Below are 24,175 nucleotides of genomic sequence, written 5' to 3'. Positions count from 1 at the left end.
TAAAATTTTTCTGAACTATATAACGACGATGTAAAAATTCAGTAATAACTAAGAGTTAGTAGCCGAGGTCACCAAGGGAAATCTTTGGCACTACTACTTTATAAATATTAGATAAATTAAAAATTAAAAACAGTCGCTCTTGAAATCCTCGGTGGGCCACCGGAAAGTAAACGGACTAAGTAGAAGTACCAGTTGTATGAAAAAGGTAAAGAATATGCGAGTATTGAGAGAAAAGTTGATCGAGCAGAGCAAGACTGTACAGTAATGATTTTACAAGTCACGATGAGAGTTTTTTGTTTGCGTAGGACGAAAAGAGAGAACGTTCGTCGGATAAAAAAAAAGGAAGACGAGATTACAGAAGTATAGAGAGGTAAGTTGGGAGTGCGAGGTGATTCAAGGTGTAGCTGTGAGTGTGAGTAAGGGTAAGAGAAGATACGTTCAGAGTGAGAAGAATATCTATATATTTATGCACGTATGTATGGTCCCAGAGTCCCCGAGCCGATCCTGCCAAGTTATTTAAATTCAAATTCGAAATATCGTCGGGGGCTGCTAACATATTGTTTGTTTCGTTTGCGCCGTCGCGATAACTGAAGGGGGTGCCAGAAAAAGACGGGTGACCGAGGGCTATCAAGATCGAGTCAAAACTACATACAAAAGCTTTTCTCACCTTTTTTTTTTTTTCAAGTGTCAAAATTCAAACAAAGTTTCCGATTATAGATTGTGTGATCATAAACAAATTTGAATCAGTCTGGCCCCGAAATATCTATACACATCAACATGTGTGTTCTACTCTTGATAGACTGCATCAATTTTGCAACATAAAACCGTTCTAACATCCAAAATTATCGTAAAGCTCACGAAAAGTCTTTCTAAATCAAAATTGTATACAATTTGATAAGTGATTTGATAAGATTCACTTTTAAACGATGCTAGACAGTACAAATAACGAAAAAAAAACCCAGCGATAATTATTTCCGTGCAATGCACTGCAATAATTTAATTTTCTAGGTATCTGATCGAATTTATTATCAAATAAATCATCGGGGTCGATTAAATTCGTCGATCATAACAAAAAATGCGACAAAGAAAGATTAGTATTCAATTAATAGTAATGAAGAATGATGAAAAATTCTGGCTATTCTATTTATACGACCGCTGACCTATCTCAATAGATATAAATATATATTTACATGTCGAACCATTGCTCATATCATTTCTCAAGTTATCAGTTACGTAACGAAGATAATATGTAATATTAATATTTCATACATTTATAACACTTGGTAATTTGAAATTCTATCAATACTACAAATTTATGAAGAATAATTTGGCATGTCAATACTTATTCTTATTTACTATTAACTAAATTTTTCTGATCGTACTCAAGGTTTTATCAAAAATAAATAAACAAACAAAAATTATTAAAATAATAAAATTGAATTTTTTGAATGTTTTATTGTATAAGTTAGTAGAATTCAATCGAAATACCCTTTTTCTTCCAGCAAAGGAATGAGCTTGGTTAATTTTTCGACAACTTCCGGCGATGAATAGATATTGATCTCTTTCATTTGATTATCTAGAACGTCTTTTATAGTACCAATATCCTCAGCTTTAATCGCAACCTTAGGATAAAATACCAATCCGCTTATGAGACCCAAAGATCGTCGCTTCCACATTGACAATCTAAGCTCATCAAAAGTCGGCGGTTTTCTTTTGCAGTCAAGTTTTTCCATATTATTTTTTAGAGTTTTCAAATATTTTTCCAAGAAGAAGTCATCTAATATGTACTTGATATCGAATTCGGGACAAAGGCCAAGTACGTACAGTAAATCGATCGCTGGAGACGTCCAAACAGGCAGTTGGAAATCAATCTAATTCAAATTTATTAATTAAAATTAAATAGTAATTTATGTCATACGGCCGCAAAGTGGCGATTTTCTGACAACGATGATGTTGCAATATGAGCTTAAGGTTTGTTTTGCGAATGTACGAAAACGGGCGTAATTTTAACTTCCGAGGCGAAGCCGAGGACGTAAATTTACGCTCGTTTTTGTACATTCGCATCAGAAACTTTAAAACGAATATCGTAAAATCGTCGTTGTCAAAATCACTACTTAGTGGCCAAATGACATACAATATTTTTTGTTATTATCGCTCATAAGTTCAACTTTTGAGGGATAGGAGGCAAATAATGACATATTCAAATTTTATGAAGTTTTACAAGGGCAACATAACTTAATTTTATATTAATTATCTTTTTGTTAATGTTTATTTATGGCATGGTTGTTATTTTATTAACATTAGGTCCGCTTCGTAATAAACTGCCAGCAGAAAAATAATTAGCGCCACTCAATAGTAACTAAGTTTAAATTTACTCAAAATCATGGGTCGGTACACTATAGAATTTTTTTTTTTTTTTTTATTTTAACCCCGCTTTTCAGACTTCTGTCTCGATGGGGGTCCGGCCGAGACCGGAAGGGGACTCCAGGCTGATCGGTACATTAAGCTTGGCGGTATTACATACTTTTTCAGCCTGGAGAGTAATGCGGCGATGGGCCGACTTTGGGGAAACTGCACGCATTTGCCTGTGCCCCACCGGTAACACAGGGCTTGGGGAAACCATCGAAAAACCCAAACCTGTACAGCCCGGCGTGAGTTACGAGCACCGATATTCACTGAAAATTAAATTTCAGCTCACACCGGGATTCGAACCCACGCCTCACCAGTCCCAATCAAGCATGACAAGCGTTATACCGCTTAACCATGGGACTGGCTGGTACACTAGAATTTGATTTATTTCGTTCTAAATTTCATCCGATTTCACAAAGACAGTACGGAAAAAATGGGGGAAGCAAACTTTGCGGCCTAGGCCGCGGAAAAAAGACGGTATGGTAGAGTCTCTAGAAATTAGTATCTTTTCGGACGCCACCCAGCGCTCAAAAGTTGAACTTTTGGAGCGAGTATAACAAAAAAATATTTTAGTTCATTAATTAATAACTTACTAAACGAACTTCCAGTGGTTCATTCGCGTCATTTTCACGAAACATTATATTATTGATCCAACAATCGCCGTGATTCAAAACACAAAATTCATCTTCGTCATAATCAATACTTTGTATGGAAGATTCTACGATGTTCTTAGAGATATTTTGAAGCTTATAACCAGCTTCAACGCACTTTGCATCTGGCCAATTAAGCATATTTTTTGCAAGGTCTTCGAGACTAGTCGCTAACATTCCTAAAAAATTCGGATGCGTTTGTGTACTGAATAAACTTTGACGGAACTGTTGAAGAAATCCTGGTTGCTGAAAAATTGTTTTATTTCAATGAATGAAGTAATTATTATTGATCAATCTTATTTGGCGGAAATCGAAAAATATGAAGAAATAAAAATACCTTTTCTTCTAACGCAATCGATCCTGCATGATACTTAGCAAGTGTTTCAATGACCATGCCTATATGATCTTTAAACAAGCCTAACATTTGGTCTTTAATCTTAAACTGGAATTGACACAAATCCTCCATTATGATTGCAGAAGGTTCTTTTGATTGGTAGATAAATTTAGGGCCAATTTTAACCCCAACTATCTGTTCAATTTTAGGCAAAACGTCGCTCAAAATTTGTGACTCTATATCGAAAACATCCATCTCGAACAACAGCGCGTGAGTTTTATCTGGCAGTGGTTTTTTTATGAACAAATTAGCAGAATCTTTAATTGCGTTGGACGAACCATTTTTTGAAAGTAAATGTGTGTATTCTAGAGTTACAGTAAACAAATTGCTCAAAAAATTTTGGCCTTTCTTGTCATTGTGGAACTTTTTCACTACTTTAACATCAGTTATGCTATTATTTTTTAATCCCAAACGCAAAACTTTAAGGAAAAAGTCATTTTTATCAAAACTTTCGTGCTCCATTTTATTTTTATCGACACTATAGCTAAAACAAGTTAATTTTTGTCAGTTCTGGTGTCAAGGAATGTAGACAGACGGAACCGTAATAATTGTTAATAAATCTCTTTCGCTAATATGATTTTATATCGATAAGTTAAATAAATATGCAGATAAACGAAGAATTTTACTTGCACTCAAAAAATAAAATAATATCAGTTCAATACATTTTAAAAATATGTCTCGATAAATTAATTTTTAACTAATTTATCTCTGTTACACGCTGAACTTAACATTTTAAATAAATTTTGTTTTGTTAAAAATGAATAATATTTTTATAGTTAAAATTAAATGGCTTGTGTGTATTATTGTTTTTAAAAATATTCAGCTGAACATAAATAAACAATATAGTTTATTAAAAAAAACACGCTCTTAACTGTATGAAATCCACCACTTTTATAAATAAATTCAAGATCGTCTCGCTCGAATAGAATCTAAGTGACATAAAAACCTTATCTTCGTGCAATTAATTGATACGACAGTTTACATTTTTACCCAGAAGCTTTTAATCACGAATTACGCATTATAAATGAAAATATTGATTAATAAAACAATGTTGTGTTATCTGTTATGAGTAATTCATTGTGATAAATAAATCTTAATAACCTCATTTATTTATCATGGTAATGAGCGTTTATGTGTATATTATTTAAGTATTCAGAATAAAATATAAATAGTGACCTACTTATTTGGGCAAAAAATTATCAAATATCATTGTTTGATAACATATTTTTTTTTAAACTCACTTATGTTTGCTAAATAAATTATCTAATCAACAATACAACTCTAATTAATTTTTAATATGACAATTTTTTAAAATTCTTCATCTCTGTCATTAAAATATAATTATCAAAAATATAGATAGATAGATATATTTGTCACGTTGTACAACAGTAAGAACTGTTTTTTACAATTTTTTCATCACAGTAATTATCTGCCTTTCAACTTTTTCTTTCAAATCACACTATTATAATCTGCCTTTCGAAATTTATTTCAAATTTTCTGCTTATTATCAACCTTCACGCATATAGTTATTTAAGGAAGTCCTTTCGCTCCAGTTGAGTCATAACAACTGTCGTAATAAATTTTCAATAAATTAAAATACAAAACTCATAAAAATTCCTAAAATTAAAAAATAAATAGTATATGAGGCATTAATCGTTGAAATTTTGAAAATTAAAAAAAAAAATAGTTAAATACAAAAATTAATTTGACTGTTGTAAATCAGCTGTTAGTAACCTGTCCGTGATTTGGCAACGCTTTATTTCGGTTGTTTACATTTTTATTTGCACAATATAAATTAATTAAAAATGTTTAGTCACAAAACCATAACATTCTAATGTCTCATGGCAGGAATGCTAGTATTTTTTAATTATTGTTTTATTTTTCAATTATGAATTATGAAAATTTGTTAACAATAAATTAACTAATAAGTATGCATGAAAAACATAAGCGCGTTAAAGTTTAGTTTGAATTTATTGAATGGTCTGAAGCTCGCGCGCTACGCAACGTTGCCAAATCTTTTGACTCCATTTTATTGTAGGTAAATTGAGAATTTTTTGTGATTTTTAAATATTAATTTCTCAATAAATATCTCGGTAACTGATATATTTTATTGCAAAAAAAGAAACCTGAATATTTCGAAAATCTGATTTTTAGTTTTTTTTTACTTCATCTAATCCATGACTGATAGTATAATTCGAGAAATACTGCAAACGTCTGATTTTCTCGTAAGACTCTGAACAAATACTATCATTTAAAAATTTTATTTTTTCAAAAATTTTTCCGGTAAAGTATAATTTAAACCTCACTATAAGATAAATAAGGACCTTAACTATTAGAAAAAAATTAAATTTACTCATAATCTAATATTTTTTATTTTACATTGGCGGCGAAAGGACCTCCTTAACCTATTCTTTTAACTGCGTACTTGGTGCTGCGACTGTGGCTGACTTACGCGTTATAATCAGTACCTGTATTTGCATTACGGCCTTAAATAGTCTGGAGGTACTTCTATAATGACATTTTACCTCCATAACTATATGGGAAAACCACAGAAAACCCGGCCGGTGCAGAGACTGGCAACGTAACGCACATATTTTTTATTTATAATCACTGAAAAATATTGGTGCGTGCCGAAATCGAACCCCGGATCCAATCTTTCGAAATGCAGGTACCGAGCCGATTAGGCTATTGCCAGCCTAATTATCAAAAATCAAAAATCCTTTATTAAAAAGTTGATGTGACGTTTTCATTGTTGTCGCTTTTCGTTGCTATGGTGACCACTTTGGCAACGGTTACCATAGCAATGGTTACTATGGCAACGGTTATCATAGAAACCGTTACTGTAGCAACAGTTACCATAGCAACGGTTACTATAGAAACCGTCACTATAGCGACGGTAACTATGGCAATGGTTATCATAGCAACGGATAATGTGACAACTGTTACTATGGTTACTATAACAACGGTTACCATAGCAAGGATTAAATATTAATGAGTAAAATTTGTAAAAATATTGATTAATTAAATTGTCGATAATAAACATTTTGACAGAAGCGCGCAAAGCGGGTTTGATTTTCTAGTATATTAGATATTCAAAAATACATTTTTCAAATATTTTTGATAGTTATATATTAATATTTAATATATTTTTTAACTAAAATCAGTTTAAGTAACTATTTATTGGGATTCAATACAATAAATAATTTTAGGTATAAGAACTTCCATTAAATAGTAGTGATCCTATTTATCAAGATTTTCTTAGTTTAGACAACTATACACACCAGTAAAAAATTTTTCGTCAAATTAAACACAAATATTTGTGTTACAAACTGTTTTTACACAAACTAATGTTAATTCAACATTCTAATGTGTTAAATCAACACATGAGAATGTGAAATTCTACACACTAGAGTGAAATATTCAACACAAAAATTTTTACACTTTACACAATGACGAAAAATTTGTTACTGTGTATCTTTCTCTCAGTGTATCAAAATTAATTTTCAAATTCTGAAGAATACTAGCAGTTACTGATTTTTTTAAAAAATTATAAAAAACCTGGTTTAGATAAAAATGATCAAATTCCTCAAAAATTCCCGAAGTGAATACTATAAATGATAAACATTTCAGACGAATCGGAAAATAGTTTCCATAGTGGTCGATTTCGTATAAAATGCTCTATATCGGCATATATATGTGCGTGTGTGCTTCTGCGTCTAAAGAAGTGGTTTGTGGATGATGAGAAGAAACATTGTGCCCAAGTTGCCCTTGGGACGGTTTCCCCCGCCTTGCCAACAGCTGATTAATCGTTCTGGCCTCTCCCCCGGGAAACTAGTATAGTACCGAAAGACGACGACGCATCCACCTTATATTCTTTTCATTGTGACTAAGAATGAAATTTTATACTGACTTTTCAAGGTTTGCTATTAAAAGATTAAAAATTTGCTGTTTCTTTTGCATAAATGCATGCGTTTAATTCGATGGTTTAATTACAATAATCAAGAAATTCATTTACAACTACCCCTTAACAGAGCGATGTAAAACGATCGATATAATATATAATAATGAAAAATATGAGCATCAGAGATGATGAAATTTTTTAATATCTTAAAACCTGAGTATTCATTTTTTATTATGAATTTATTTTTTTCCCTCTGTCTATTCTGCGCGACATGAACAAAGAAAGTATCTCGGGTTGGTTTTGGTTCAGTTGTATGCATTTGTGTAGATTCTTTCGAAGAGTCATATTCTGCCGATGTTGAAGAGAAAAAAATAAAAGACAGCAAGTAAAAGCTCCGTAGAAACAGAGTTAAATCCCTAGGTGGTGTGCAGAACGATGATTGAGCTCGCATTTTAATCAAAGAGAGCAGAAGTGAAAAATCTTACAGCACCATCGATGATAGGATTTTCTTCGCTTGATAAATCAAATTCCAAGCTACGTCAGTAATAACAGCAACAACAGCCACGATAATAATAAAAATTATATGATAATAATGATAATAATAACCGTGATATGATTTTTTTTTCAGATGATAAAAAAGTGTACGACTCTTTCCACACTATAACTCAATCCTGTTCTTACAGGCTTGATGGAAAATTTTTTTTTTTTTTTTTGACAACAGTAAATTACGATTTTATTCACGTTAAGTTACCTGTCACAAGATTTTGTTTTATTTTTGTGTTAAGTAATAGAATAAGAATAATTTTTTAATTGTAAAATTTAAAATCATCATTGACGTTATCAAACTAATTTTTAAGAGTCATTTTTAACTTTCCGCTAAGAAAATTGAAAATTTTCAAAAATCGGGAAGTTATTGGTTTTACCCCGTTTTGCAAAAATCGAATTCTCATCAGATCTCGACGTTCTGAGGTTCTATAAAGCTTCCCTGACTACTCTCGCGAGGGTGTCACTGGGTCTGTATGTATGCGTGTGTGGAAGTATATAAACCTCTCAACTTTTGAACGGTTTGACCAATTTCATCGCGGTTGGCGCCTTTTGAAAGAGCTCGGTCAAACAGATTTTGAACACAATTTGGACTGATTCATGCCGGTAGATTTTGAAAAATCTCAAAAAATCAATGAAAAAAAATTTTTTCGAATGTGGTTTTTTTAGAATGACTTTTAGACGGCTCTACCGATTGATAACTAATCAGCTTTTAGTATCAAAAAACCACGTCGATCGCCGCCAACCCGGTCGAAATCGGTTGATTCGTTCGTGAGTTATTGTTGTCGAAAGAAAACCACAAAAAAGTGTTTTTTTGGAATTACTTCGAAATTCCTCGTTCGGTCAATTTAAACTTAAAGATCTTTCATGAGGCTGAAAAAATTGCGTCAAATGCCGCCAACCGTGTGAAAATCAGTTCATTCATTCAGAAGTTATTGCGCTTTGAAAATCCAAAAAATACACGGAAAAAAGAAAACTCGAAAAATTACAGTATATACAACGTGTACGTTATATTACAGTATAATTCAACGTGGCGCTTCGTGATGAAAACTGGAAAAATTACAATTTCAGATTGTAATTATTGCAGATTTTATAAGAATTACATTGTAGAATGTAATATTTACATTGAAAGCTCTGAAAAATAAATTAAAAAATTAAATTTAGAGAAATGTTATTTTATAATGTAATTTTTCTAGTTTTGATTGCGACCGGACCGATTTTACATTTTATACTGTAATTATTCCTGTTTTTTTTTTTCTCTACAGGGAATTATTAAACTTCGAAGTTTAATAAATGGGCTCGAAGAGCTCAAAAGCACAGAATAGCTTACTTTCTGAGCTTGGAGAGCTCAAATTAACACATAAATTATATCATTGAGCTCGAAGAACTCAAAAACGTCATAAGTGCAAATTTAAGCGCTTAATTATGGAATTAGCGGGAAGTTGCAGGGATGGCCTTTAAGATTAACCGTTTTCCTAATTTTTTTAAATGTTAAGTACACCGTCCATTACACTGAAAAATACTTTTTTTTCAAGGCACATGCACTGGAAAAAAGTTAACTTGAATTAAGAGACAAATTCTTGAACCAAGAAAATACCAAAATTCAATTTTGAAGAGTTTCATTGTTTTCGTTAAGAAGATAAAGTTCTTCAAAATTATTTACTTGATTCAAGTAAATTTTTTTTTGTGTGCACTGATTATGCAAATGAATGACCTGTAAAAAAATTTTCTAAGGTGACGCTGTATATGGATACAGGCCATATAAAAAATTTTCCTATACGTATTCGATACAACATATGAAACTTTTGAATGATTTAAAGTAAAAACTTAAAAAAAATACACAATATTTGTACATATATTCTTATGTATGAGCTATTGATGCACCATGGAACTGCTATCCATCATTTACCCACGTCCACGGAAGACTCGAAGCTATCATTTCACCAGTAATCCCGCGTCAATCCTAGGTTTATCTCTTGGGTCGGATGAGTCTTAAAACTTTAGTAAAATATAAGTTTTTACATTCTTCGGATGTGTTATGCATATTTGTTTTTATCCCTCTTTTTCAACAAGTATTTCAATAAATAGTTCTCATCTTTTGATGATATAAATAAAAATAAATAATTTTTTTGTTTTCAGGTTTTCCTCATGTACATGATTAATGGTATTATAAACATATGTAGATATATTTTTTGGTTGGATTGAAGAAGAAAAAAGGGGTTATTTTTTGTAGGTGTACGAACTACTCACACTATTATTCGGTGAAATCATATAGGCCCCAGTGGACTCGAGTTAACCGCACGGAGCTAAAATACTATTTCAGAAAAGAAAAATAAAAAATAGGAAAAACGAAGATGTTACTGTTGATGAATATTTTTTTATTCCTGTATTACCATGTCAAATGAAATTACACCTGCATTATACATGAAGGTGTGATATATAAAACCACCAAATAGTTCGTTGTTTGTTACAGATAAATTTTTTATACCCTCCATGCAATCTCAACGCAAAACAGAGTGAGCGGCATTGGATGCTGCAATTTCTGTCAGAAAAATGACAAATACCTCAACATTGATTGACACTGACAATAATTTACTCATGAGTTATGTTAGCATTCTTATATATTCTTTTTGGTTTGCGCTCTCTGTTCTAGCTCTATCACACTCTCAATAATTGCGACGGGGGTTTTTTTCTACCCCCTTCTTCTCCCTAATACACGAATCTAGTTCTACTCCCAGCCAACAAATTGCAGCTATCCTCTAGGGAATCGCAAAGTTATGACCGGGACCGACAACTTTCTGACTCTGTAGTAATTATCTTTCTCCAGGGCTACTACCCTCTAATATAAGTGAACATCGTCTTTATTAAGTCAACCGATTGGCTTTGAATAAATTTTTTTTTTTTAAATACTTTACATTCTTTACTAAATCACTCAATATCACTATTTTTATTTTCTGTTTATGTAGAATAAAAAAAAATTATAAATTTATTACAAGGAGATTCAACTATTTTTTATGTTTTTTACAATAATAATGACAGTAAAAATATTTTATAAGTTGAAATGTGAAAATTTTTAAGAAAATGTTTCAATTTAAGTCTCTATTTTCATGAATGATAATTTATAATCGTTATAATTAAAAAAAATTCAATAAATAATAAAAATAATTATTTATAAAAATTATTCAAGATACTAAGAAAAATATTTTTTCCACTCAATTCGTCCATTATTGATATTAATGAAGTCTTCATAATAAAATAAATATATGTACGTGTAAACTTAAAAGTTACTTTTAAGATAGGGCTTCACTCGAGCTGAGTCAAAACAAGATTTGGAAAGTCGTCTTGATCTCGAATTTTTTAATCGTGTCTTGATTTTAACTTTAAAATTTAATTCTTGTATTGATCTTGAAAAATAAGTGATTTGCAATATCGTTTTGTATTGTCTTGTGAAGATCTCGCCTTGGTCTTGAATAATTAAAAATTTTTTTTAATCGAGTCAAAATATGAAATAAAAATTCAATCATAACTCCTAATGAGTAAAAATCATTCAACACCTGTTATACATTTTCAAGTTTTGTCTTTGAAACACCAAACATATTTGTAAAAATATCGGGATGACTTTTCGCTAAGTGTTTTTTCATCGCTGTTGTATACAGATGTTATTACTTGGAACTCATACGAATCTATAAATATAGATATAGATATGTATGTATTATCGTATTAAGTGTAAGCTTTATTGATACGAAAAATGTGGTAATTTAAAAATAATCACACTGATAGAAGAATTTATTTGTATTAAAAAATATTTGTTAAAAGTTAACAAATCATTTATTAGAGACCACATTTTAGTATTAAACAAATATTTCTTAGTATTTAAAATGATTTATTTGTATTTAATAAATCTGATATTCATTTATTAAATATTAATAAATCTTTTTAAATACCAAGAAATATTTTTTAAGGACTAAAAAGCGGTCTCTAATAGATGATTTGTTAAATGTTAACAAATATTTTTAACTATAAACAAATCCTTCTATCAGTGCAATACGCTAAAATTAAGTTAATACTTATAATCTTTCTTAAAGCATGAAGTCTCAATAAGAGTAATTTCCATATAGTAATACTCATTGTATTTATATGTCTTATCAAAACTTGATTAGCAAGATGTTTTTAATGATATTGGTCTTGGTCTTGAATTATCATCTATAATATCGTCAAGATAAGACTAATATAAGAAGCCCTATAAAAGTATGAAGAGCCGATATAAAGTTAGTATAAAATCTAGTTGCATCACTTGTATGGTACGAAAGATTTCATACTAACTTTATCGACTCTATAGCTTTACGTGTAAAAGAAGCAATTTAAAAAATTAATTACTCAAAAACAGTGTGGTGAATCGATCTGAAATTTTTGTGGTGAGCTATTGATGTATATTTATCTTTCGATGAAAAAAATATTTAATAATTTTGGTGAAATATAACTTACACGACGGTATTACTTTAAACGCTGACGAAAAATTCTCAAAAAATTTTTAGTACTATCGGGGATTATAAATAAATCATTTGGAGTTTCTTTAAATACCAGAAAGCTTCGATTTATTTTAAAATAAATTAATAAATCGCTGATTATTTAATGGCTCGAATACACTCATGCTTTTCTTTTCTACCTTTTTCTAGAATTATAATTTTTTATCTAAATAACCAAAAAAAAATTTCCACAGTAAATAAATCCTTGCTTAAACCACCTGAGAGAAAAAATTTAAGTCGAGCATATTCTAGTAGGGCATTCAATTCTCTTAAAAAAAAGTCCGAGGCACATTTTTATGCTTGGTAATTCTTGAATTGACTTAACTCTCAACAATGCGACGCATTATCCATTTTTCAGCTTAAGAACAAAAAGAGTGACACAAAAGATTGTTTTAAAAATGTTAAAATAATTTTTGGATAGAGTAGAAGCACCAATTTATTGTATTAATAATTTATAAATGTAATTGCATAATAAATTCTATTTGTATGAATGAAAATGTTTGAAAATTCTATAAAAATATTATTTTAACATTACAATTTTCTGCACAATCATTGAATTTCAACTTATCCAAAACTAGGACTAAGGCGACTCTACCCTATATTCCGCGGAAAATAATTGAGGTACCCACGGGTAATAAGACCTGACAAAAATGATATTTTAACTAACCGCTTCTGCTAAAGGCTACTGTAGTAGAAGCGTTTAGCATAGAAATGTCGCGACAAGTTTATAGAGTCTCGATACCACGTTTCCTGTCTTCTAGAGATTTCATTATTCGTCATATGCTAAAGTAGCAAAGAAGAATTCCTAAAAAACGGTTTGAGTAAATGGTAAGCAATTTTTATAATTTTATCTTTAATTATTTAAAATGATTGTTCTAATTTCTATCAACATCTAAAAAAGTATTTTTGCTAAATTTAAGTGATGATTGATCTCTAATACCGATTTTTTTAAGTACAGTATAACTATTTCCAGTATGTTTATAACCCGCAGGTCTTGTTGCCCTACCGTAATAAAATAAGGCTTATTCGTAAGGTTTTTAAATTCAATTTTGTGTTTGTTTATGATAAAAATTACCATTACTTCACTATATTTAATGGTTAAGGTATTAAAATAAAGATTGATGATCCATTTCGATAATTAAATGCAATATTTTCGATTTTTTTTTTAATCTTCCTTAGCTAAGCCTCATTACCCACCAATACCTTATACTCGTAAAAAAATTAACTGACATATAACCATACATCAAAATTATAAAAGATTTATGGTCGAATCAGAAAATTTCTTCACGGATATTGATACAGTAAATAATCGATTAATTAATTATTATTTTCACATTGTTACTATTCTTTTAAGAGGCATTATCTTACTTAAACTTGTGTACGATTTAGACCGACGAATAACGATGGTAAAATTAGCTTTTAAATTTGGTTCATCGAAACAAGGAAAAGCATGTCTTGCATGAGTACATTTCATTTGTACTTAATTATTTAAAACTAGCTATTACTCGCCCGCTCCGCTGGGCGCTTTATAGGATAGCCTTTTTAGATCTAGACTTGAAATTTCATTAAAGTATTGTTTGGACTTGCACAGATTCCCAATTCCATCGAATTGGCATGCACCTTTTATCCACGTAATTATTCTAGCTAATATTCATTGTAACTTTCAATGTGCAATCATTATAACATTCCCGTGTCTTTCTTACAAAAATAAATAATAATTGATTTGAAAAAAAAAAAATTTGTAATGAGCATTCAAAGTTTCAGTTAAAGAAATTGCAGGTCTCATAAGTGAAGAAATCTGCCTAGTATATAAACATAACCAATAGAATTAAAAAATTTATTTTAAACAAATGAAAATCGAATAGAATAAATTTAGTTACAATAAAAATTCATTATTTCTAAGTCATAAAAAATAGGTGCCGGATAAGTAATCACCAACATATCATATACTAAAACCTTCTCCGAAGTACGCTGCATCTTATGGTATAAGCATTATTCCGATCAGTTCAGTAATTTTCGCAGTATAACTGAACAAAAAAACTGGCTCTCCATCTATTAGTATAGATTAAATCAACTTACTTTAGATCACTAATTTTAGAAAAATACGGGCTTCTGTAAAAATTGATCATATCATCTCGTATGATTCCATTGTAAGTTATTTGTACCCACCGATACCGGTACTTTACATAATATGTGTATAGCAAGGGGTGAAACACGATTCAGATGAGGGAGATTAATGACAGCATTGGCCTAAAATCGTCTTAATTCATGACTTGGCACACCATATATGCTTTTGATAAAAATTCACCTGGAAACTTTGTACAATTAATGGACTCAAAGAATTCATGGTACGATCTACTAGGAGGAATTAGTGTGCTCATTTAAAGTTTTATAATGATCACCAGAGAATAAAAAAGTAATTAATTGTTTGTTTTTCAGATATACTAGGTAAAAGTAAAATAGCTGAGGGAAATTAATATATTCAAATTTATGCACTCCGGAGGAAGTGTATAGGTATCTGGGCATGTATGTGTGCGAATTAATGCAAAAATTCCAACAAATAAAGAGATAAGGTGAACATAGGTGGGCCTGGCAGACTATAATAGTGGGATTTCCGTGAGAGAAATGGTAACTGCACATTTTTATACGGGGATGTTCCTCTCGCGAAGGCGTCACCGGACACGCCCTCCTAGTGACCGTTCGCGCAACCATCATGCGCTTTTCTACGATTAAGTTTCATCTCAGCTTAAAAGATATATCATGTATATGGATCCCGATAAAATCCTACATCGTAAGAAATGTTAGAAGGTGACTTCAAAACTATTTACTTTTATATATCATATTTTATGTCAAGTCAACTAACTTTTTTAACGAACAGTTTTCAATTGAAAAATTTTATTTCTTATTTCTTATTTTTTTCTCACTTCTTCTCACTTCTCTTCGAAAAACGTTAGAACAATATTTCAATCCATATTCAAACTTATTCATGTTATGTTTTATACGTCCCGAGTCAGAATAATGAACCTACATGAGCCTACAGAATAATTTTCAATTGTTTTGATTGATATTATTCAATTTATAAATTGAATTTTTAAGTTTTTTTATCAATAAATTTTTAGTTACTATTTAAATTTATTTGTATTGTATTATTTAATATTGGTATAAGTGTATTTTGCGAGGTTATATTGATCAATCGAAACAATTAAAGATAAAAATATCGATCGAAACAATTAAAAATTGTCCTGTAGGCTCATGTAGGTTCATGTAGGCTTATGTAGGTTCATTATTCTGACTCGGGGTACGATGCAACTGCGTTTTCTGTTTCTAAATTTTACGGTTCAATACTATAAATATAGTCGGTTTAAACATATTAATTTTTTACGTGATATATAAAAATGATAGCTAAGCTTCATTTTTTGTCAATCGAAAAGAAGAAAATTTGGTCTGTAAGCATTGCTTTTAACTCTTCCATTTAGTCAACATTAAATTTTGACTTAAATTCCCTTGTACCAAAATGTGTCTTCATTTGTTCATGTTAATCTTGGTTCAAGACTCGTGCAATTACTGCTAACCATATCTTAGTATGTTACACGGAAAAAAAATTGTAGGAAAAATTACAATTGTCACATCGTAATTTAGGACCACACTTTCAAAATTTTGATGTTGTATCGTAAAAATGTATATAAAAATAGGTAATATCCGAATTTTTACCATTTAAAATAATCAAAATAACTGTATTGAAAATCTAATTTCTAGATTACAATGTTGCAATTGTAATTTTTCCTAAATTTTTTTTTTCCGTACAATATGAGCCGAAAATCTATCCAATCTCTACACTGAAAAGAAATGAACATAAATCAAGAGAAAAATTCTTGAACCAAAAAAATAATCTTAAAGAGTTTAATTGTCTTGAATTAAGACCAAAAATTCTTGAATCAAGTAAAATTTACTTAAACCAAGAAAAATTTCTTTGTTTAAGAATCTTTATACTTAAATCAGGAAGATGATGTTTTTAAAAATGATCTTCATCATATCTGCACCAAAAGTTTAAACTTTCTGCCCTGTTTTGCGGGATGAAACCGCGACTTTTTTACACGCTTTTTTGTTGGAATAGCAACGATACTAGCATCCACCCCCACAGTAACAGTCACAGGTCATACTGTACATAGCATTGTGGAAGGGGTTTATGACCCTACCGGACCCAAGCTAGAGGACCACTGCTAATACAGTTAGTCTCAAGGATCCCTTCCTTGTAATAACATTGTGACCCATACATGACATTACGTATTCTCAATTCTTTTATATTATCCATACTATTGTGACAACAGTTAATAAACTCTCACTCATTATTAAACTTAAATCACTGTGTCTTCCATTATAAAGCCAATAGGTTATGGGCCCCTAGCCAGTGTATAAGTGAAATAGTGCTAAAAGTACTAAAGTTAAAGTGAAGTGTTAAATTAAAGTTGAAACTGTTTACGTTATTTTTCTTGTTTCAAAAATGTCAAGTGCGCGTTTCGACATTCAGAAGCTCAATGGTGGAAATTACTCGGTATGGAAGTTTAAAGTGGAGAACATACTTATTCGCGACAAGCTGTGGAGCGTAATTAGAGACCCAACCCCACCTGAGGGTGAAAGAACTGCAGAATCACAGAAAGAACTTAAATCACCATGTCTTCCATTATAAAGCCAATACTTTTACCTTATGGAATAACATATACAAATGAAGAGCTTGACAATTACACTAACCTTCCCGCAAAAACAAGAGCACAAAGTTTAAACTTTTGGTTACAAATATGATGAAAAACAGTATACTCGCCAGCGAAAAAAGTAGAATATCCCAATCCGCGTGTTTATAACCCTCGCCTTCGGCTCGGGAGACAATTTTACGCGCGGGTTGGAATGTCCTTCTTTTCTCCCTCGGTACATAATATACTATTATTTGATTCCAATTAATTTTCTGAGTCCTAATCAAATTTTAATTTGCTAGCTTTTTTACACTTTTTATGGTGAATTAAAATCTCTAGTTTGCTTATGGAATCAAAACATAGTACATACTTGAAGTGTATTAAAATAACGAACTAAATTTTGGAATAAATTTGCAGTGTATCTAATTCCTACTAGCCAAATTTTGGTTTGCTAGTTTTGAATTGACTCGTGCAATACCTGCTGACCAATTTTTAGTTAGCCAATCTTAATCTATGACCAATCTAGTTTTTATTGTCTTAATTTGGCAGTTTCATTCAAAAATTTATCCAATCCTTAATGGTCAAGTTTTAATTTGTCAGTCTCAGCTCCATATCTATCGAGTCTCTTAGCTAATCTTAAAACTTACCTAATATTTTTTTGACGTCTTGATTTATCAGAAATGATCTTTCTAATTGTAAACCTTCACTTCGATTCATTTTTGAACCAATTTTTGTTTATTATAGCTTAAGCGAAGTCTCGTCAGTAATACTTGGTCCAGTATTACTTTCGCAAGATTGGGCTCATCATTTCTTGTAGATCTGAAACAAAAAAATAAAAACTATGTCAAGTATGAATTTACAGATGACAATCAACTAAGAAAGTTATAAGTGGAAACAAAGAAAGTATGTAGACGTTGATACCGAGAGATGGGTTCAAGTAATATTGGAAATAGTATCTCAAATTAATAGCATTTCCAGACCAATCAAAGTTCACTACCAACGCAGAGGCAGAGTGGTTAACCTCGCGTAATGGAGGTCAACTCCTCAGGGGCGCTACTCGCGCTCGTATAGTGGTATATTTTCTCTAGAACCAGCTCTCGCGATCCCCTGATATTTGAAACAGACTCTTCTACCATTGTCTTCTATACTACTTTCATTCCTCTTGATGTCGATTGTTTTGATTTTACGATAGGGAGTTATGTTATTACAATAAAAAATTTATTCTCACCAGCACATGAACATAATAAATGTCTTTACATATGAACCAATAATCACAGAAATATCCACATCGGTAAATATATGTCTAAATCTTAATTTTTTTCTTATTGCTGTTCAAAATAGTATTTTATTATTAGTGACCTACATATTAAATTATGAATTTGTTTCATACTTTAGTGTTTTAACTTGAAATAAATTATTCGAGTAATTTAAATAAAAATGACATATTAGTTAAAAAAATTCTAATAATTATTACTAATTAAGCCGCTTGGACGCAAACATCAATAAAGGTACTTATTAATATTTGTTTTAATTTTTACAATACGATATATTTTGAATGAAAAAATTAATTTTGATCCGACTTAAAAATTGCTTAAAGCAATTTTTAAATACAAGGAAGTGGCTAAGTAAAAAAAATTTTTGAATTATTTAAAAAAAAAAATTTTTTCTAATTTTTTAATAACATTTCTTGAATAACCCTTAAAACCTTAAAAATTTTACCTTAAGAACTTTTTATTAGCATCGTAACTTACTTTTTATTAGCATCGTAAATAATCAATATACGCGGAAAATTAGAAATAAATAAACAAATATTAATTATTTTTTTTAAATAACAGGCGTAAGACATGAACGCTTAAGGCATGCACATTTGGTTTTATCTAACTTTTTTTTAAATTTTATCAAGAATAACCTGACAATTAATTAAGTAGTAAAAACAATAAATATTTTTTTATAAATTACTTTACAAAAATAAATCTCGGGCTTTAATCTATTTATATATAGGAGCTGTTCTATAGAAAAATTCCCGTTTTTAAACTATAGCTCCTATCGACTCCAAATTCGATAGGAATCTTCTGTAAGAGATGTAGAAATAATCTATGAAGAAATTTTACGATATCTCACCCCCCCCACACGAGGTTGCGGGGGTGACTATTAACAATGAAAATTTTTAATTTTGAAGCTATAGCTCCTATCGACTTCAAATTAGATAGGAATCTTCTGAAAGTGATGTAAAAATAATTTATGAACGAATTTTACCATATCTCACCCCTACAGGGGGTTGCGGGGGTGGCTATTAACAATGAAAATTTTTAATTTTCAAGCTATAGCTCCTATCGACTTCAAATTTGATAGGAATTTTCTGTAAGTGATGTAAAAATAATTTATGAACGAATTTTACAATATTTCACCCCCACAGGGGGTTGCGGGGGTTGGTGTTAACAATAAAAATTAAAAATTTCTGAGCTGTAGCTCTTATAAGCTCCAAATTTGGTAAGAATCTTCTGTATGTGATGTGAAAATGATCTAAGAGCGGATTTTATGACAACCTACTCTCAATATGGATTGCGGAAGTGGGTGTTAACAATGAAAGCTTTAAATTTCCAAGCTATAGGTCCTACATGCTCCAAATTTGGTAGCTGTCTTCTATATGTGATGTAGAAATAATTCATGAACGAATTTTACCGTATCCCACCCTAAAAAATATTGCGGGGGCGTTAACAATGAAAAATTCCCGATTTTATACTATAGCTCTATAGACTCCAAATTAGGTAGGAATTTTCTGTAAGAGATGTAGAAACAATATACGAACGAATTTTACGATAGCTTACCTCACAGGGGTTTGCGGGGGTGGGTGTTTACTATTAAAATTTTTTAATTTCCAAGCTACAGCTCCTATAGTCGCCAAATTTGGTAGGAGTTTTCTATTTGTGATTTAGAAATGATCTAAGAGCGGATTTTACGACGAACCACCCCTAATAAGAATCGCGGGGTCGGGTTGTTAACAGTAAAAAATCTTAATTTCGAAATATAGCCTCTAAAAACTGCAAATTTGGTAGGAATATTTTATTTCTCATGTAGTATAGAGATCATCTCAAAATGAATTTCAATAAAGTCTACTCCCGATAGGGATTGCGGGAGTGGGTGTTAAAATCTAAAATTTTAATTTCCAAACTGTAACTTCTACAGACTCCAAATTTGGTAGAAATCTCCGTGTATAATGTCAAGTTTAACTGAGAATGGATTTTCTCGAATTCTAACTCCAAAAGGGATTGCGGGGGCGTTAACAATGAGAAGTTCCCTTTTTAATAGCTCTTATAGACTCCAACTTTGGTAAGAATCTTCTATATGTGATGTAGAAATAATCTAAGCAGATTTTACGACGAAACACCCCTAATAAAGATTGCGGGGGTGGGTTAACAATAAAAAAATCTTAATTTCCAAACTACGGCTTCTAGAAGCTGTAAATTTGGTAGGAATCTTTTATTTGTCATGAGGAGATCATCTCAAAACAGATTTTAAAAAATTCTACTTCCGATAGGGATTGCAGGGGTAGGTGTTAAAATCTAAAATTTTAATTTCCAAACTGTAACTTCTATAGATTCCAAATTTAGTAGGAATCTTCGTGGATAATGTCAAGTTCAGCTGAGAATCGATTTTCTCGAATTCTAACCCTAAAAGGAATTGCGGTGGCGTTAACAATGAAAATCTCCCAATTTCAAACAATAGTTTCTATGGACTCGAAGTTTTGTTGGAACCTTTTATTTATAATGTAGAAATCATCTCGAATAAGATCTTACGAAATTATTCCCCAACATAGAAGTGCGGGAGTGATAATTGTCAATAAATTCAAATTCTTCAATTACAATTCCTACAGATATAAAATTTGATAGAATCAAGACAAACAGGAAATTACAGGGATGGCCTTCAAGGTCAACAGATTTAAAAATTTTTTTCTTCATATCAATCATTATTGATTTTTGAAAGAAAGCCACGGGAATGTTATAGTGATTGCACATTAAAAGTTACAATGAATATTAGCCAGAATAATCACATGGATAAAAGGTACAGGCCAATCCGATGGAATTTGGAATCTGTGCAAGTCAAAACAATACTCCAATTAAATTTCAAGTCTAGATCTAAAAATAAAATTCTATTCAATTCTAAATATAGTTTTAAGTGCCCAGCGGAGCTGGCGGGTAACAGCTAGTTATCTATAAAATCCCAAAAAATAAAATTTTTCTTATATTATTTAAGTAAAAAATCAAAATGGATCAAAATTATTTACTATTTTTTTTTCGTCATTTTCAATAATATTTACGATTTACTTCTTAAAAAATAAAAAATAATCAACTTTTTGAATCACTCTAATGTATATATGCGTATATGTATATATATATATGAATAGTTATGCACAATTATATGGTAATGGACGGCCAATCATGCGGTAACTAGCTTGTCCGTAGGGAAACGGACAAGCCTGCCAAGCTGTGGTCAACTACCGTCAATGTGTCACTTACGTATCCGAATATCTCAACCCTCACTGGACATATAGAGATAGAAGCGTTCGTATTGCAGCAGTGGAGCTCACATACATTTCTCTTAATGCAGATCCCGCACAGTGCATATAGCACAATAGTTTGCCATCTTGAAACACTGACATCCTAACTATACGAATAGAACGAGCAACTTGATTCGATTCCCTCATGGTTTGAAGAGGACCTCAACTGACTGCAGACTATTTCCCTTGCGGTAGCAAGCCCTTTTCGAAACCACTCAGTGCTGAATCTCTCACGTACTCTCCCACTCTCTAAGCCTTCCGATATCAATCAAAATTAAACTTCCATCATTAACTGAACATCGATTTACAAATTTATAAATAAAAATATTTTGTTAAATTTCATTTCTATTGATGGTTTTTAAATTTTGAATCGACCTACATTCAATTTATGGTCGCATAGAGGCAAAGATATTCTAAGTTTTATGAATAGTGCAATCATCCCGCTGATGTCCGGACTAAAAAGAATTTTCTGGAGGATAAACACAAAACCATGAAGAGAAAATTCGGGAAAACAAATAAGAAGAGCTATATCAAGTAGAAAAGGAGGCTTTTCGTGATTTAGTGGACAAGATACTTTCGCTACTTGACGAAGGTCTTCCTATAGAATTATAACCGTTTTGTTTCGTTGGAATAAATTTTCACGTAAGAGGTTTAACTACCCAACAGTAAATAACCTTTGTGAAAAAAAAAAAAAAAAAAAAAAAAAAAAAAAAAAAAAGAGTTTTCGAGCTGAAAAAGTAGATCTTTGAATAAGACGATCAGAAAGATTAGCAGTAAAGAAAAAAGACATTAACTTTAAAATGCCTAATTTTTGTGCAACTCATTATGAATCATCTTTTGTTGTTACTGCAATTAGTCTCTGGGAAAAATTAATGCAACTATAGTCTCGAAGCATTCAAGAGTAGATTATTTGACTAATTATTCAAATTAGATATTTAAATTATTATACGCTCATATTAAGTAAGTCACTATAAGATATAATGATAATTGTTCTTTATTTAAAATTATTAAAAAATTGTATAAAATTACTAAAAAACATTTACTGTTAACAAAAAAGTAATTTTGTATTTGCCATCCAGTCATTATCGCCTTGGCATAAATAATAAATATCTATCTATCTATATCTTTGGCAATCAAGCTCAAAAAAGACCAAGTCAAAAAATTTTCATATCTAGATACACTTCACAGAAATTCGATGTCATAGTATTTATGAAAACAAAAGTATGAATTTTTTGGAAAATTTTAAGATAATGTCATAAAGGTGTCGAAAAAATTGTATTTAAGAAATTTTAAACCATACGGAAAATAAAAATTAACTGGAATGAAGAAAATAATCTTGAAAAAATTAATTGCCCTGATTTAAATTGAAAAATTGGTGAACTAAGCAATTCTTCTTGATCTGAATAAATTTCACTTGATTGAGGACAATTAAAAATATTTTTTTAGTTAAAGAATTTTTAACTTCCCGCTAAGAAAATCGAAGATTTTCAAAAATCGGGAAGTTATTGTTTTCACCCCGTTTTACGAAAATCGAGTTTTCATCGAATCTCGACGTTTCGAGGTCCTAGGAAGCTTCCCTGACTGTTCCCGCGATGGTGTCTGTATGTATGTATGTATGTATGTATGAATGTGTGTGTATGTGTGTGTGTGTGTGTGTGGATGTCTGTAAACCTCTCATAACTTTTGAACGGCTTAACCGATTTGATCGCGGTTGGTGCCATTCAAAAGAACTTGACCAAACTTAGATTTTGAATATACTTTGGAACGATTCGGACCGGTAGATTTTGAGAAATCGCAAAAAAACTACAAAAAAAAATTTTTTCAAAAGTGGTTTTTTTGGAATAACTTTTAAACGACTTTACCGATCAATTCCAAAAACTAATCAGCTCTTAACATCAAAAAACCACGTCGATCGCCACCAGTCCGGTCAAAATCGGTTGATTCGTTCGTGAATTATCGTTGACGAAAGAAAACCGAAAAAAGTATTTTTTCGGAATTACTCCGAAATTTTACGCTCTATCAATTTAAACTTGAAAATTCTATATGAAACTTGAAAAACTGCGTCGAATGCCACCAACCGCGTAAAAATCGGTTCATTCATTCAAAAGTTATTGCGATTTGAAAATTCAAAAAATAGTGTTTTATCAAATTTCTATCAAACTTTTGAGCTCAAAGAGCTCAAAAGCATACAAAAGCTATTTTTTGAGCTCGGAGAGCTCAAAATAATACACAAATTGTATTTATGAGCTCGAAGAGCTCAAAAACGTCATAAGTGCAATTTCAAGCGTTTAGTTATAGAATAGGCGGGAAGTTGCAGGGATGGCCTTCAGGGTCAACCGTTTTCCTAATTTTTTTCTGTTATTAAATAAATTTTTTTCCAGTCTAGGATAATTCGTAAGCAATTTTTATTGATCCAAGAAATTTTGGTCTTAATTTAAGACAATAAAAGTCTTAAATCATTTTTTCCATGGAATAAAGAAAAAGGAAAAAATTACATTATATAATG

The 24,175-nt window shown here is 30.9% G+C and overlaps 1 protein-coding gene across 1 annotated transcript; it reads right to left on the bottom strand.

The window, feature by feature from the left end:
- Positions 1-1,450: 1,450 nt before the first annotated feature.
- Positions 1,451-4,101, bottom strand: LOC123270554. The gene is made up of 4 exons (XM_044736666.1): positions 3,972-4,101; positions 3,397-3,932; positions 3,003-3,305; positions 1,451-1,871 (listed from the first exon to the last, which is right to left on the bottom strand). The coding sequence occupies exons 2-4, from the start codon at positions 3,913-3,915 to the stop codon at positions 1,476-1,478; spliced, it is 1,218 nt and encodes a 405-aa protein (XP_044592601.1). The 5' UTR covers positions 3,916-3,932; positions 3,972-4,101; the 3' UTR covers positions 1,451-1,475.
- Positions 4,102-24,175: the final 20,074 nt, after the last annotated feature.

The sequence above is a fragment of the Cotesia glomerata genome, linkage group LG8 (assembly GCF_020080835.1).
Source record: "Cotesia glomerata isolate CgM1 linkage group LG8, MPM_Cglom_v2.3, whole genome shotgun sequence".
NCBI lineage: Eukaryota > Metazoa > Arthropoda > Insecta > Hymenoptera > Braconidae > Cotesia > Cotesia glomerata.
The sequence above is the reverse complement of the archived record's forward strand: the minus strand, read 5'-3'. Positions and strand labels throughout refer to the sequence as shown.